Source organism: Geosmithia morbida (genome assembly GCF_012550715.1).
Source record: "Geosmithia morbida isolate 1262 chromosome Unknown scaffold_17, whole genome shotgun sequence".
Lineage (NCBI taxonomy): Eukaryota > Fungi > Ascomycota > Sordariomycetes > Hypocreales > Bionectriaceae > Geosmithia > Geosmithia morbida.
The window spans coordinates 110,169-126,874 of NW_023336204.1; the positions used below are offsets into that span (position 1 = coordinate 110,169).

A 16,706-nucleotide genomic window follows, 5' to 3' on the forward strand; every position below is an offset into this window, starting at 1 on the left:
TGACGTTGGGGTTAACTCTAAGCTACAGGGTAGATAGAGGTGATGTCGTTTTATATTAGCGAGATAGTTAGGATATCGTACTAAGCAATAAGGCAGTTATAGTCGTAGGTACTACTACTAAAAGGAACTAGAGTTTTAGAAGAAGCGTTAACTATATTATTAATAGCTAGGTAAGGAGTGACTAGACTATAGAAACGAGGTTAACTATATACTAGGTAATCGCTAAGGTCCTTAAGGCGATTATAATAATTGCTTTTATAGTCGCTATAATCTTAAGAACGATCGTAATAATCGTTATTTAGAAATAGGCGATTGTAGTGTTGTGTATAAGTGGGCATAGTAATGATAAGTAAGGAAAAAATGTGGGGTACACGTGAAGGTCGCATAACGGGCCGTAATATATACTCTTAGATATAGAAAGAACTTTCCTTTATTCGCTAAAGAATAGTAAAATACTATAACTAGAAAAGATTAAAGGGACTAATCTTTAAGAGAGGAGATATAGTCTACCTACTCTAACGAAATTTTTAAATAACTTAACTAAGTATAAAACTCGACTTTAAAAAAATTAGACCTTTTAAGATTAAAGAAGTACTTTTAGACACTAACTATAAACTATTACTACCCTATATAATAAGGATATACCCTATTTTTTATATTTTACTATTAGAACCTATACTACGAAACGCAAAATAATAGTTATATATTAAGGTATATAAAGAAGAATACGAACCTAAATGAATTATTAATAAACGAGAACTATAAGGAGAAATATAATATTTAGTTAAATAGAAAGGATATAACGACGCTAAAAATATATAAGAACCTATAAAATACCTTAAGAACTGCCTTCGCCTTATATAATAGTTTTACTAGAACTATTCGAAACCCTAGTAGACGAAGATAACTCCCTAGTAATACCTATACTAGTAAAAAATAATAGAGTTAACGCTATATTATTAGGTAGTAAGAGCGGATTAATCTTAATATCTAAAAATAAACCCCCGCTCGATAGAGGACGCTCTTTAGTAATACGCTATACTTCACGCTCCTCCTCCTCCTTTTCTATACGTTCTAACTCTTCTATTAAATTAATACTATAAGAAACTACCTATATTATCTTCTTAAACTATAACTTCTTTTATTTTTAAAGACGCTTAACTTTCGCGTTTATTTACCGACGAGCCTTAATTATCTCCTCCTCTATACGACGACGCTCCTCCTTAGCCTCTTTAAGGTCTAACTCGAGTTTAGAGTAGTTTTTTATAAGCTTCTATAGTTACGAGAGAGATAGACTAGATACGTTATAGGACGCCTTATTGAAACGCACACACTTAGCGCATTAGGAAGAGTTAAACTAAGAAACCTAATAGGAGGATAGACTACGATCTTAATAGAAGGAATATAAAGGCATTTCGATAGAATTTCTAAGTATTGTCTCGAGAAGACGAACCTTTCGATTTTTAGCGTCTATAGACGATTTTTAAGAACGTTTAGCAATACGACTAGATATAGTAATAGGAAGGATAAAGGAAGAAACTTATAAAATAACTAATAGGTGGGATAAGAACGTTTATATATAATCTTAAGATAAGATCCTTAGAAGAGGGGCATTATATTACGGCCCGTTATGCGACCTTTACGTGTACCCTATATTTTTTTCCCTTACTTATTATCACTATGCCTACTTATATATAACACTACGATCGCTTATTTCTAAATAACGATTATTGCGATCGTTCCTAGGATCGTAGCGACTATAGAGACGATCATTATAATCGCCTTAAGGACCTCGGCGATCACCTAGTATATAGTTAACCTTATTTCTATAGCCTAGTCACTCTTTACCTAGCTATTAATAATATAGTTAACGCTTCTTCTAAAACTCTAGTTCCTTAGTAGTAGCACCTATGACTATAACTGCCTATTGCTTAGTACGACATCCTAACTGTCTCGCCAATATAAAACGACATCAACTCTATCTACCCTATAGCTTAGAGTTGACCCTAACGTCATAACGGGTCATAATACATTTATAACAATTTATAACATTTTATCCATAATACTTAAATTATGATTTATTACTATATAGAATCACACCACTACTAGTATAAACTATATAGTAACTGTGCGTCGTACTTTTACAATACTGTTACGATACAATATTACTATAGTCTGGTTTGTTAGGACCAGTTGGGACCAGGGTCGTTTGTCGTCCACCCCTTCTTTTATGCAAATAGAATAATGATTGGGCGAACATGAGATTGGGACTATCTGGTACAAACACTAGCTCTTGACTTGTTCAACAACCGCCATGTAGTGTTTTGCGACAGCTCTGTTCTCCCTTCTCACCGTTTTCTTCGATATGCAACTCTACTTATACTCGTACGGGTAGCGGTAATACTAGTACTACTAACTAGTATGATAACACACTACACCACAACTAGGAGCATATATCGTAATTTATATTACTACTAACTAGCTGAGAGAACACTAGATGGTCTAGCATAAAATATTAGTGGACACGTTTGTCTTCATCAACCGACAAACAACGCGCAAAATGCACATGAATCGCCAAGGATCCCCATAGACCTTTCTTTTCTACCTATGATGAACTGCATTGAATATCCTATAGACTAGAATATCATAGGCATATGCCAAGACGTCACGTCTAAACACGTACTCGTAGCTGTATATAGATCTATCGAAATTTGACTGCATACTTAAAAAAAAGTCTTCGCATAAGACCAAACTTTTCTTTTCGTTTGATCATTTTTGTATAACCCCGTTGAAACGCCCATGAAAGAGATCACCATTCGTCTCAGGCTTCTTTCCTGAGGGAGTTCGACATGTTGAGGTTGCAACACAACGCCAATCTTGCCTCGGCAAAAAGAGTAAAGCAAAATAACAGAAATCCTCATTCCAAACGGGATCGTAGCCAAGACGTTGAATCACGGCTATAGACACGCAATCCCACTCATTAACATCAACTACATCTTAATAATACCTGCTGCTCATGGCATATGGTCCTCCGAGATGTACAGCCTAGTACAGCACGCGGGTCATGATGCGGGCTGAGGATGAACGGGTTAGCATGACATGTCTCGTAATCAACAGGCATCTCTAAGAACAGAAAACTTACAGCTGAGAGCCTCGAGGCTGGCAAAGAGATCCTTGATCTCCTCGACCTGGACCTTGCTGATATCGGCCATAAGGTAGGCGACCTGCAACGGATACGATAGTTAGATATCGTTTCTCAGCGGGAACGAGAAAAAAATACTTACGTCACCACGACTGTCACTGCTCTGCTTGTCGACGTTGTGGTCTCCAAGAATCTCGTTGACTATATAGTTTTGTCAGCCTTTATCGAGAAATATCCGACGGATAATGGGATAGGGACTTACCCTTGCGCAGAACACCAGGAACGTTCTTGTGAATGTAAATAACCTGTAGAGCGAAAGTATCAGAATGCCATACGTAGAATAAGGGTTGGGGATATACATACACGAGCACTATTTTCCTCCTCGAGGGTGAGCGAACGTAGCTGGATCTCGGGCAGGTTGACACTGCCGACGGTGATACCCTGGTTTATGTAGCGGACGAGAGCCTCGCCGACTTCGATACCGATGGCACGCTGGGCCTCCTCGGTGCTTCCACCAATGTGGGGGGTGAGAATGATGTTGTTGAGGCTGCGGAGGTCGTCGCCCCAGGTGTTGAGGGAGGCGTTGAAGTAGTCACCATTGGCAGCGGGCTCGTTGGGGTAGACGTCGAGGGCGGCACCGGCAACCTTGCCAGCGTTCATAGCCTTTATGAGCGCGGTAATGTCAACAACGCTGCCACGGCTGGCGTTGATGAGGTAGGAGCCCGTCTTCATCTTGTCGAACTGAGCCGTCGAGATCATGTTGCGAGTCTCGGGCAGGTCGGGCACGTGGAGAGTGACGAAGTCAGCCTCGTCGAGCAGAGCCTCGAGCGTGGGGACCTGGCGCGAGGTACCCATGGCCATGAGGGTGACGACGTCGTAGTATATGACGTTCATGCCCATGGCTTCGGCCAGAACAGACAGCTGGGAGCCAATGTGGCCGTAACCGACGATTCCCAGAGTCTTGCCACGAATTTCCCAGCACCTGGAGCTGACCTTGTTCCACGTACCGCGGTGCATCTCGTTGGAGCGGTCACCCAGCTGGCGAGCCAGGGTGATGATCTCGGCAATCACCAGCTCGGCGACACTACGCGAGTTGGCAAAGGGAGAGTTGAAGACGGCGATACCGTTCTTGGCGGCGTAGTCGAGATCGACCTGGTTAGTACCGATGCAGAAGCAGCCGATGACGAGCAGGTTCTTGGCCTCGCGGAGGACCTTTTCCGTCAGCCTGGTCTTGGAACGAATTCCAATGACCTGGACATCGCTGTATGAAAGAAGATATTGTAAGTAAGATAGGCCGCCTGTGGTGGGAATTCAAGACTAATGCAATTTGCTTACCGAATCTTCTCAATGAGCTGATCCTCGGACAGCGACGTCTTGAGGGCCTCGACCTGGTAGCCCTGGCCCCTTAGAATATCCTGACCAGCTGTGTTAACATTCTCCAGCAGGAGGATTTTGACATCCTGGGTGTTGAAGGGCTTGAGCTGCTTCTCGACAGTCCTCTGGGCCAGTGCCCCGCCCCAGCTCGAGCCCTGGGAGGCCTGGGGGATCTGGAACTGAGCGGACGGCGAGGCAGAGAGGTGCTGGTTCCAGCTGTTGGAGACTGTCCGCTCCACGCTGGCGGGGGTCCGCTTAATGTCCTGGGCTGATGACATGATGAATGGGCGGTCGGGCGGTCGGCTTCTTCTTTTCTTGAGAGACGCGGGATTTCGAGAATGGGCTGAGTTTGGGGAAAGGAAAGAACGAACCACTTGGTGTCAGTCCGTAGCCGGAAAGTTGTTTAGTTGGACGGCGCGCAGTGCCCCACCAAATGTGTGTATGCTTTGGACAAAAAAATGTATGCAACAATAATACTACTAGTAGACGAAAATAAGGGCTCTCCTTTTCTTTTTTCGCCGTCGGTCTCGGTCTACTCTTCGGCACAAGCTGTTGGTGATATTTTGTTAAGTGGAAGATGGAATTGATTGTCTAGCTCTGTTGATCGTGATGGGGACAAAATACTACTTATGCTTGCGTGATTCGGCGTACTCAACTTACTACAGCAACTATTCTTGTTTGTGTAGTACTAATGTATGAGTTTATGGAGCGAACAAAGACACGACATGGTGTGGCTGATGCCAACGTACGGACACACTCCGGAGCATTGGTTTGCGTAAACAGGCTCCTCGACGCGGGCTCATTCATCTCTTGCAGCCGGCACCATGTGACCAGATGGGTGCTGGGTGTGTAAATAAGTCTCTCCTCCGAGACCCATACTCTATACATCAAGGCACTGAGTCATAGGAGTCATCCGGGTTACTTCATGGGAAGAAGAAAACTTTTTTCCACCAAGTTCGCACACCCGAAGTGGTCTGAGGGACTAACGCCGCAAATAATGGCTACCGGGTGCCTATTTGCCCCGCGTCATTGACAGGCTTGCGGGTGTCGGATCCATGGACATTCACTGCTTGTACCGCTAACCACATTACAGCGGTGTTAATACTTCTGCTATGATTTCATGATTTCATGTTCGTCTCTTCTTGCTCCCTACAATATATCTGTGTATTTCTACCAGGAGAATGTACAACTCGTGGCAGTTCAAACCACGAAAAAGAAAGAGAAAACAAAAGAGTGTATTATTTTACCCCTCCATTGTGCGTTGTGCGAAAGTGACACCCCGATGACACAATCCCCACCTTTTGCCCGCACCTTTTATGGCACCCCATCCCCTCTACGTACCATATTCGCACCATTATATGTCTTCTTTAGGCAGTACCGCAAGCCCTCTGTAGCGCTATGCATGCCATCCCATCCCGCACCCATGGACATTACGTAAAGGGCATCTCGTTGACCTCGGATTTTTTCTACTCCGCCTTCCGACTTTTATGTTCTCTTCTGTACGAGGTTGTGGCTGGCAGAACAGTCAATGCACCGTCGCATCCGGAGCTTGGTTTATCTGCCAGCCAGGTCATGCAGCTTCCTACGTAGTCTCCGAGAATTCCTTGTAGCAGTGTTGCCCGTGCGTTGTATACAGCTCATATTGGATAGTATCTACAGGCCAGCGTAGGCGTCATGTAGCATTGCGTTTTATTACGGAGTAATTTACTGATCCAAGTCTGGTTTAGGCTCAGAGCCTGCGCAAGCGTTTCATGTGACCAGCAGTAGTAATGGTACCTATGATAATATTTCATGTAAATCACATGTAACAGGCTTCACCTCACCATTCACTCTGTTATAACTTCCTATTTTGAGTTCTCAGTGCCCAATAAATCCGATTGCAGTACCTAACTAGTACCCAACTGTTAACATAAAATAAAGAAATAAAACTCTGGAGTGACTTGCACTCACGTTGCCGTCTAGTAGCACCTCGAACTGAAGCTCTGCCATAAATCGTCTCCATTTGCTATTACAGACTCGTTGCACCCCAGCCAACCCCGGTTGTCGTACTGCGAGGACTGAACTTTGTTTTTTTTTTCTTCTCTTCTTTTACAAAAGCAGATCTCCCCACGACAACTTCCTCGTAGACTTATGAGCATGGAAGCGCTCGGGGTTGAGCTGTTGCCGTCCCATCAGGTGGCGTCGGCGAGCCATTTCCCATTACGAATCATGTCACCGCCCATTCAGCTCTGCTTGCACTCAGCAGCCTCTTGCCTAGGCTTGCCAGAACCGTCCTATGCAATATTGGTCAGCATTCGAGTTGTAATTGTGAGGCGCTTTTCATTCCCCTTACAGCACTTACCTCCTCGTCGGTCTCCTCCTCCTCGTCGTGGTCCTCGCTCAGGTCATCATCCTCCTCGTCCTCGTCCTCGAACTCGCCAGACTCGAGCTCATCGTCATCAAGCTCCTCAAAGGCCAGGGCCTCTCCAGTAAACCAGTCGATGGCGCGGGGAATGAGCTTCTCTTTGATGTCTTCACCAAGCTGGTAGTCGAGCTCCAGGCGATCCTCGATGTCCGAGGCGATCTCGACATCCTCGTTATCCTCCTCATCCTCGTCCTTGGGGGGCTGGGGCGGGGAGAAGAAGTTGAAGAAGGACTCAGTGGGAACTGACTTCTTGACAATGCGAGTCTGCTTGGTAGCTAGTAATCGGAGAAATGTTAGTATTGCCACATATCCAATAATTTCTTCTTTTTTTTTCAAATAATAGTTGCTCCAGATATGTTGTACTCACTCTTGTTTCTCTGCTTTTTGGCCTCAACGCGGACCGTCAGGTCCTTGCCCTGAAGCCAGTCGATCTTGTCACCCTCGGCGTGGTCGTAGATGAAGTCACCGCCGTATCCCATCTCGCTTTGGTAGTAGTAGGTCTTGGTGAGGGTCTTGTTGGAGAAGAACTCATTGGGAGCGAACTCAAAGATGATGCGGAAACCAGGGACGTCGAGGTACTCCATGCGGACGTTGGTGAGGTGCTTGAGGGCAGCCTCATCGCGATCCGTGATGATCTCAGCGAACGAGACCTGGTTCTTCATGGCCGACAGCCAGAACTCGGGAATGCCCGCAACATCCTCGGGGATGTCGCTCTTCTTCTCCTCAGTCTTGGAGGCGGATTCATCCTCTTTTTGCTCGTTCTCGTTGTCCTCGTCCTCCTCAGCAGCCTTGACCTCCTCCTCGGTGGGCTCGACGAATCCGTTGACAATTTCGGAACGGCGCTCATAGAGCGGGGTGAACTTGGCAAAGTACTTCTTCTCGAGCTCGAGAACTTCCTGCTGGAACTCGGCCTCGAGCTTGGAGTGCTCCTTCTGGAGACCCTTGAGACCAGAGACTCGGCGGCGGACCGGGGCAGGGAGCGACTCAACGTAGCCAGAGGAGCGCCCGACAAGAGAGCCGAGACGACCCTGAATCATCGACACGAGATGGGGGTTCTGGGCAAAGATGGAAGCGGCAGCGGCACGGTCCATGTCCTCTGCGGTGGCGGGGGTCAACAAAACATAGCTCGGCGGAAAAGACAGAGTATGATAAATGGGAGAGATGAGTGGGTTGGCCGGGATAGATGGAAAGACGGAAAGACGGTTGACATACCCTCCTTGATGCTGGAGACACCCGGCTGCTGGGCGTGAGAAGAGATGGGCGCGTTGTTGGCGGGTGTGTTTTGGGGTGTACTATGAGGTGGGGTAATCAGTATGTATCCATGTATTATCCATCGGTCGGGGGGGTTGTGTAGTATATGTTGGGGCAGGTTCATCGACGCGTCGAGCAGAGATGGAACTTACGGCGCCGTCGTCTCTGGACGCTTTCCTCGGATGGGCTCAGCCATGTTGATGGATTGATAGAGAGCGCGCGGTATCGAAACGAGTGATGATTTGGGAAGGTTTTGGGGGGATGAAGGAGAGAAGTTGGAGAGGCGGCGGTCTATGGCATTGGGAATTTTTGGTGGGGGGGCGGCGAACACCCGGTCGAAAAAAAATTTGGGCTGGCGTCCGACCGCCGCTGCACGCAGCCAGCCAGGCCACCTGCTGGGCCAGGCCAGCTCTGGCTTGAGTTAGTTACTCGACCGTAGTGTGCAATACTGACAGGCTGTGCTCGGGCGTACTGGCAGCGGGCCACCTACAGAAAGGCACTGGCACTGACTATGCGCACATCCAAGCTTGTTGAGCGATCTAGACCAGGTGCAAATATTTCATACTACTACGCACAAGCACTGACTTAGTAAAAAGAGGATCGAATTTAGAAAGTGCACGCACGGAGTTTCAACGTTAACACTGTCCTAAGGTCGTTCTTTCCTTCCACGGGATCAATCTTACACTGATATCATTACGTCGCACCTGGAAATTCCTGTTACTTGTGTTATCATAACCAGTATTAGGGCGTTTGGTGGTGCCTCCTTGCCCAACAAAGCACTTATAATGCCTGCATTACACGTATATATACTCGTTCATACATACACGCACATGGAGTTGCAGCAGGCCCCTCAGCCTGTCTAGCAATCTGTACTATTAGGTAGTAATAGCGGTCAGGGCATAATTTGCGAGCAACTTGTCTTTACACCTTTTGTGGGTGGCTTCACGGCAGAAACCCGCAGGTGATGGTGGTGGCGGCTTGTTTGCCCTCCCGGTGGAACTCTGTGGGTGTGGGTGCGTGTCTTCGATATTCGTTGACCCTACCTATCTCCTCGCCCCCCCCGCGATACTTTCTGCATGGAGACGAATAGAGGGAGGGGGCATTTGCTCCGCCTGGTTTCTCCCTCCACAGTCTACGAGTGAATTTATGAGTATAGAAAACGTCCAGAAGATGGCTGTGGCGTTCCCATCTATGTGGCACCCCGGTACTTGTTATTCACGACGGAACGACGTGGTGTTGCTGTACACAACCCCATTATCCAACATGGAAGTAACAACTAGCACCGAAGCGCCCGCAAGGGAGAGTTGTAGCAAAAATTACTATTGCCGTTTTATTTAGTGTAGAGCTTGTTGATTTACGACACTGGTGGCCTGGTATCAGTGGAGCATGTATTATTATTACTCCTTGGCTCGTTATACCTCAGTCGGTGGGCTTTGCTCTTCCCCGTACGAATGAGGAGGGGTCGCGCCGTGTCTTTCCACCGCGCTGCAGGGTAAGAAAAAACCCTCCATTACATGACATCAACACCACTGTCGTCGATGCTTCGAAGACCTGGAAACATTTGTGACACTGACTGCGACGGCAGATAACGCCCCCATTTACCCCTGCCGCATCTCCTCTCCTCTCATATCGAACCTATACGACACTCTATACTTTGACTACCTTCTAGGTCATCTAATGTCACGTCTGGAAGAACATCGGTGACAATCTCTGTCCGATGGATGTTGGCGATGACTCGTCCCACCAGGGACGACGACGCCCTGGAAGATCGCAAGGCGGTGGAAATGGAGCTGCTAACGGGCACTTGAATGGGCTTTACCGCCTCAATTCTAACCAAAGCACATCGAGTGTCTTTGAAGATGTCGAGATGGCACATGACGAGGTACGTGTCCTCGGCTAACGCTTAATATTATTTTGTCTGGCGCTGACCGGCTACCTGCAGCTGTACGCCGGCCCTGTCGCCGAGAGTCTCCCCACAAGTGTCTCTGCCTTTTCTCACCGTCGACCCCGAGCCGATTCGACTGTTAGTTTTGTGTACTATAGCGAGGACCAGGGAGACGAAGAAGAACAAGACTCAGACCGGAAATCCGGCGCAGGCTCCATTTTTAACGATGGCAGCAGTTACAGGCGACAGCGCAGTACCGACGATGTCAGCGATTTTGAATTTGGGATCGTAGACTACGAACACGATTACCCGGAACAAGACTACGACGCCTCGGAAGACTATTTTCTTCGAAGAACTTCGTCAACCCTTTCACGCAGATCAGTCCATGATCACCTCCTCAGGCGGGATAGCACAGTCACAGAGCAGAGCTCCCGTTTCCCGATGCGCACCAACCAGAAAATTCATATGAAGAACGAGGACCTCACTATTGTTATTGCTGGATTTCGCACCAGCTTTCTGAGGTTTTTGGCTTACATTTGCATTTGTATATGTACTGGCGGTCTGGGGTACCTGCTTCTGCGTTGGTTCCCAAGATGGTACATTGCTCTTGTCGGCCAGAATTGTCCACTACGCGACTGCGACTGGGTCGTCATTGAGAACGAATGGGCTGAAATGGCCATCATCAAGGTCCGAACGCAATCGTATGGCCGCCCGCTGTCATCTATTTTCGGACTGAACGAAAAGATGCTCGGGAATGACTTTGACGACGAGGCTGATCCTCTCGTGGACGACCTCCGAACGGTGGACTATCGCTACGTCCGACTTTGCTACCACCAGCTCAAGGACAAGTTTGTTCTGTCTAGTGGCTGGAAGGACCCAGAGTGGACCGATGTCCAGGTTGCAAGAACTGGGTTAGATAACGACGAAAAGAGTATACGCGGAATTCTCTTCGGGAGGAACCTCATCGATATCGAGCAAAAATCAACCAGTCAACTCCTGGTAGATGAAGTTTTTCATCCGTTTTACATATTCCAGGTCGCCAGTCTTACTCTCTGGTCTCTGGACTCATACTACTACTATGCGGCCTGCATATTTGTCATCTCTGTGGGCACCATTGCAACCACCTTGATCGAAACAAAGGCAACCATGCGGCGCCTGCGCGAGATATCCCGATTTGAATGCGACGTCCGTGTTCTGCAGAACGGATTCTGGGGATACCATTCATCTAGTGACCTTGTCCCCGGCGATATATATGAAGTCAGCGACCCGAACCTTACACAGTTCCCTGCCGACAGTCTTTTGCTCAGTGGCGACAGTATTGTTAACGAGAGCATGTTGACAGGGGAGTCTGTCCCAGTGTCCAAGGTCCCAGCCAACGACGAAGTCCTCAGGAACATGAATCTCCAGGCTTCGTCAGTCTCACCAGAGACGGCACGCCACTTCCTCTTCTGTGGGACGAAAATTATCCGTACGCGTCGACCACAGGAAGATCAGGGGGGCGACGCCGTGGCACTGGCTCTCGTTGTGAGGACCGGATTTAATACGACAAAGGGCGCCTTGGTCCGCTCCATGCTCTTTCCCAAACCATCCGGCTTCAAGTTTTATCGAGACTCTTTCAGATACATCAGTGTCATGGGTATCATCGCCATCATCGGTTTCATCGCTTCATTCGTCAACTTTGTCAACCTCGGAGTCCCATGGCACACCATTGTCATTCGCGCTCTCGACCTGATCACCATTGTCGTACCCCCGGCTTTGCCAGCTACCCTTACGATCGGCACCAACTTTGCACTCAGCCGTCTTAAGGGCAAGCAGATTTTCTGCATTAGCCCCCAAAGGGTCAACGTTGGCGGTAAACTCGATGTTATGTGCTTTGACAAGACTGGTACTTTGACTGAGGACGGTCTTGATGTTCTTGGAGTCCGCGTCGTCCGGGGAACTGATGGCTTCAGTGAGGTGATCTCCGAAAGCCAAGCTTTGGCTCAAGAGCAATCAAACATTGGACCTGACAATGCATTGACCGCTGTATTACACACAATGGCTACTTGCCACTCTCTTCGGTCCGTCGACGGGGAACTTGTGGGCGATCCTCTAGACCAGAAAATGTTCGAGTTTACCGGATGGACTTTCGAAGAAGGCAAGCAGATATCGGGAGACGCGGAAGACGAAGAACAAGGAGGACTTGCGCCCTCGGTAGCCCGTCCGCCAGATGTAAGTCACTCTCGCCCCAAAAATATGCACATTTGGGGTTCCAAAGCTAACAGCTCTTTTAAAAGGCTTCTTTCGAACTGGGTGTCTTGAAGTCATTTGAGTTTGTATCCCATCTCAGACGTGCCAGTGTCATTATCCGCCGGTTCGGAGGGAAGAGCGGTGATATCTATGTCAAAGGTGCCCCCGAGGCGATGCATAAGATTTGCCGTCCAGAAAGTTGTAAGCATTATCCTACTACTAATCTTGCGAATAGCACATCTAACAAGGAACTAAGTCCCGAGCGATTATGAACAGCGCCTCTCTTACTACACTCACAAGGGCTACCGAGTCATTGGCTGTGCTACGAGACACCTCAAGAAGCTGAGTTGGGTCAAGGCACAAAAGATGACTCGAACTGAGGTTGAGAGCGACCTCAACTTTGTCGGCTTCATCATCTTCGAGAACAAGCTGAAGCCAACCACAGCTGGTGTTCTGAAGGAGCTTACTGAATCAAACATTGGTTCCATAATGGTGACGGGAGACAATATTCTCACCGCCATCAGCGTCGGTCGCGAGAGTGGGTTAATGGATCGGACTGCCCACTGCTTCGTTCCCCATTTCGTCCAAGGTGACTTGCGTGATCCGAAGGCTGAGTTGAAATGGGAAAGCGTTGACGACAACCGTTTCACCTTGGATAGTAACACGCTTATGGTACGTTTCTCATATGCCTATCCATATTTGCTACTTATGTGTACTAACAAGCCACAGCCGCTGCCAGTGCCCCCACAATGCGATGCCTCGCTTCCCTACGACATTACTAATCTCCGAAATTATTCCTTGGCCGTTAGCGGAGATGCTTTCAGGTGGATAGTAGACTATGCGCCGCCGGAGATACTACACAGAGTACGTTACCCCACGAGATCCTTTTAGGGAGCTTGCACTGACGTGACTCTATAGATGCTCCTACGCGGAAAGGTGTTTGCTCGTATGTCTCCCGATGAGAAGCATGAGCTTGTTGAAAAGCTGCAGAGCATTGACTTCACCTGCGGTTTCTGCGGAGACGGAGCCAACGACTGCGGCGCCCTCAAGGCCGCCGACGTGGGTATCTCGCTTTCCGAGGCTGAGGCATCAGTTGCAGCGCCCTTTACGTCGCGAGTCTTCGACATCCGATGCGTGCTCGAGGTTATCAGGGAAGGGCGTGCCTCACTGGTGACGAGTTTTAGTTGCTTCAAGTACATGAGCCTGTACTCGACCATCCAGTTTACGTCCGTTAGCTTCCTGTACGCCAAGGCGTCCAACCTCGGCGACTTCCAGTTCCTCTTCATCGACCTGGCCCTTATCTTGCCCTTGGCCATCTTCATGGGATGGTCCGGCCCGGCACTAAAGTTGCACAAGAAGAGGCCCACGGCAGACCTAGTCTCACGCAAAGTTCTAACACCGCTGTTGGGTCTCATGGTTCTCTGTGCTGTCACCCAGGCTGTTCCGTATGCAATTGCTAAGAAGCAGCCGTGGTATAAGGGGCCAGATCCGTCCCTCGAAGAGAACATTAAGAACACAGAGAACACTGTGTTGTTCCTCACCTCGTGCTTTGAGTACATAATGTCCGCTGTTATCCTCAATGCGGGTGCTCCGTTCAGAGAGCGGACTGCCGAGAACTGTAAGAACATACCTGTCTTTTGTTATCATACATAGAAAAAAGCTAACATAAACAGGGCCATTCACCATGACAGTGGCAGTGGCGTTTACAGTAACGGTTTACATGGTTGCGGCTCCTGCTCACTGGGTGAAGAACGTGATGCAGTTGAGCAAGACGAGCACAAGCTTCAAACTCATCCTTGTCGGACTGGGTCTAGCATACCTCGTCCTAGGTTGGGTGTACGAAAGATACGTGTCGCTGCACTTGGCCAAGTTTCTGGGACATGCAAAGGTGAGGATTACCGGCAAGACGAAGGAACGCAAGAAGTACAAGATGATTGATGAGAGCATGCGTATGTAGGGCATGGTGCTCTATATGAACGGACGGTACCCGCCTGGACATGCAGTTGAGGAAGACACTAGATATGGCCCTGTGTAACATAGCAAAATAAACCGCTGATTCTTGGTTAAGAGCTATGAAGTGGTGATTTATCCATGATTGAGTCGATTGAACATATGGTCGGGGACATTCGTGTGCCAACGGTGTGTGGGTTTTCTCCAGGGAGAAGGCGTTACGCCAAACAGAGCGAGAGGAAACAGGATAAGCTTGTTGAATTGCGGTCAACGAAAAGCAGATATATCTGTACACCAGTCCCTCCTCCTCTAATCGCGACTTCGAATCTAAAGCCACTAGTGGTCCCAAGGGTGCTTCCAGCCCATCAACACGGGACCTGAGGCACAGGAAGAGTTAGCTGGTGCTCAGGAGCTATCATGCGTTCTCACAAGGGTGTTACTTACCGTCCTTCTTGGCCCGATACATCAACTGCGCGTTGTTCATTCGTGTTAGCAAAGGTCGTTTTCAACAGCTACGAGCTCGCAACAAGTATCGACTCACCCAGAACCACATGCCTGCTCCGAGAGCAGTGGCAGTGTACCTGTAGATGCCTGGAACATGGGGATGCGGAGGCTTGGGGGGACCCATGATTTGTGGAGTTGCCGGGTCGCGCGCTCGTAGAGGAAGAGGGAGGCTTTCGTTCTGTGAACGGTAAGAATTGGACTGGGGAAGTCAGCTATCAGTGTCCGTAGGGAGTATATGTTCTTTGATGGAGGGTTCCTGAGCCGGGTTCACAACGTACATGCCCAAGGAAGTTTGTCCTGGTCGTTGTTTTCTATTCAATTCCTGGGGTTCGGGACAGACGATGTGGATTGAAGCTGGGGCGACTTTACCCGGGGTAAATTGTTAGTAATGGCAAATGGGGCGCTATGAATGGCCAGGATGATCGATTATATAATATGGAGAGAGACGGTGTGGGGGAAGGAGCCCATTGGTGGGCCGTGGCTCCCTCCACTAGGTACGTATAGTGATGCCATAATACACCAAAACCAAGCACTTGCACCTGCTTGGAGGGGCAGGCCACGTTTGACCAACTTCGGATACTCAAACACCATTGATTGAACCGTCCAAGCTGCCGCCAAACGTCGCCCCGATAACTCCACACGACAAGGGCTTCCTCTCTTCTATTATTTACTTGGGAGCGCTTGGACCAAACCCTGCTGTGTCTATTACTCTTTCGGAGACTCAATGCCACGCCATCATTGCCCTTCCTACATCTAAAGCTGCTCGAGTCCAAGAGAAGCTCCTCTGTTAACCATGGCATCCACACCCCAGTCACGCACAAAGTCGCCAACGATAAAGCGCATATGTTAGCTCACGCATACCTTGAATTATTTTCTAAAGAGAGAGACTAGACTGATAATAACGAATCTGCAGTGCGCGAAGCCGCTGAGCTCACCTCGACTCCGTCGCCAGACTACACAGCCGAGCCTCTCGAGACAGACCTATTCGAATGGCACTTCACCCTGCGCGGTCCCCCCCACTCGGCCTACAGCGACGGCCTGTACCATGGACGTATAATACTACCTTCGACATACCCGCTTCGGCCGCCAAGCTTCCGCTTCATGACCCCCAACGGCCGCTTCGAGGCCAACCGCGAGATCTGTCTGAGCATTAGTGGCCATCACGAGGAGACGTGGCAGCCAGCATGGGGAATTCGCACCGCTATCGTCGCGTACGTTTTAAAATATATCCTCCTTTACTATAATATTGACCATTTGGCTCCATTTCTCCTTCTCTTTGTGTACTAACGGCATGATCCAGACTCCGAAGTTTCATGGAAACTGACGCCCATGGCCAACTCGGCGGGTACGATACGACCGAGGAAGTCCGTCGACGCCTAGCTACCGAGTCACATTCGTTCAGGTGTCCTGGATGTGCCAAGACGAACGCCGAGATCATAAGGGAGTGCGAAGAGCGGGCCAAGGAGGCCGACACTGACGGCCAGGATGTCGATATTCCCGAGGAGCTGAGCATGGGATTCAAGGACCAGATGGGCGGCACACCCGAAAACAAGAGCCAGGCTGGTGGTGACACATCCGATACCAACGCGGCCTCCTCTTCTCATCCGACGCCGCCTAACGGCACTGACCATAGCGCCCCCTCAAATATCGCGGAACACCCTCCTCCTCTCTCGCCTCGACCGGCGCAGGCTGTACCCCAGCCGACTCGCACAATACCCGCCGCGCATTGGCAGCCGCAGAGCCGTCCCGCCGTAAACATGATGATGCGTGACCCGCAGAACGGGGTGCCCATATGGATTGACCGGCTCATTGTCGGTCTCGTGGTTGTGCTTGCAGCTCTAGTCATCAAGGTCATGTTTGGCGCTTGAGGACGAGTCTCATTATGCGTTATATATCTCTTTTCCCTTTCTTTTCCTGTACAATTCTACCTGGCGTCTTTTGTTCTTGGGAGTTTATTTCATATTCAT

The 16,706-nt window shown here is 48.8% G+C and overlaps 4 protein-coding genes across 4 annotated transcripts; 2 read left to right on the top strand and 2 right to left on the bottom strand.

Annotated features, from left to right (window-relative positions):
- Positions 1-3,045: 3,045 nt before the first annotated feature.
- Positions 3,046-4,794, bottom strand: GMORB2_3266 (D-3-phosphoglycerate dehydrogenase / 2-oxoglutarate reductase; the record flags this gene model as incomplete). Its single annotated transcript, XM_035465242.1, has 6 exons — positions 3,046-3,074; positions 3,143-3,224; positions 3,285-3,343; positions 3,405-3,447; positions 3,506-4,403; positions 4,478-4,794. The coding sequence occupies 6 exons, from the start codon at positions 4,792-4,794 to the stop codon at positions 3,046-3,048; spliced, it is 1,428 nt and encodes a 475-aa protein (XP_035318791.1).
- A 1,944-nt stretch (positions 4,795-6,738) lies between these two features.
- Positions 6,739-8,367, bottom strand: GMORB2_3267 (nucleosome assembly protein 1-like 1; the record flags this gene model as incomplete). The annotated part of the gene is made up of 5 exons (XM_035465243.1): positions 6,739-6,789; positions 6,858-7,195; positions 7,288-8,016; positions 8,133-8,212; positions 8,324-8,367. 5 exons carry the CDS (start codon positions 8,365-8,367, stop codon positions 6,739-6,741), a joined length of 1,242 nt encoding a protein of 413 aa, XP_035318792.1.
- Positions 8,368-9,841: 1,474 nt separating this feature from the next.
- GMORB2_3268 (cation-transporting P-type ATPase 13A3/4/5) lies at positions 9,842-14,242 on the top strand (the record flags this gene model as incomplete). The annotated part of the gene is made up of 8 exons (XM_035465244.1): positions 9,842-9,871; positions 9,919-10,053; positions 10,114-12,267; positions 12,333-12,486; positions 12,542-12,957; positions 13,015-13,149; positions 13,204-13,903; positions 13,959-14,242. Coding segments are annotated over 8 exons (4,008 nt in total), but the record flags the coding sequence as incomplete, so codon positions are not given.
- Positions 14,243-15,532: 1,290 nt separating this feature from the next.
- GMORB2_3269 (ubiquitin-conjugating enzyme E2 J1) lies at positions 15,533-16,607 on the top strand (the record flags this gene model as incomplete). The annotated part of the gene is made up of 3 exons (XM_035465245.1): positions 15,533-15,584; positions 15,653-15,950; positions 16,040-16,607. 3 exons carry the CDS (start codon positions 15,533-15,535, stop codon positions 16,605-16,607), a joined length of 918 nt encoding a protein of 305 aa, XP_035318794.1.
- Positions 16,608-16,706: the final 99 nt, after the last annotated feature.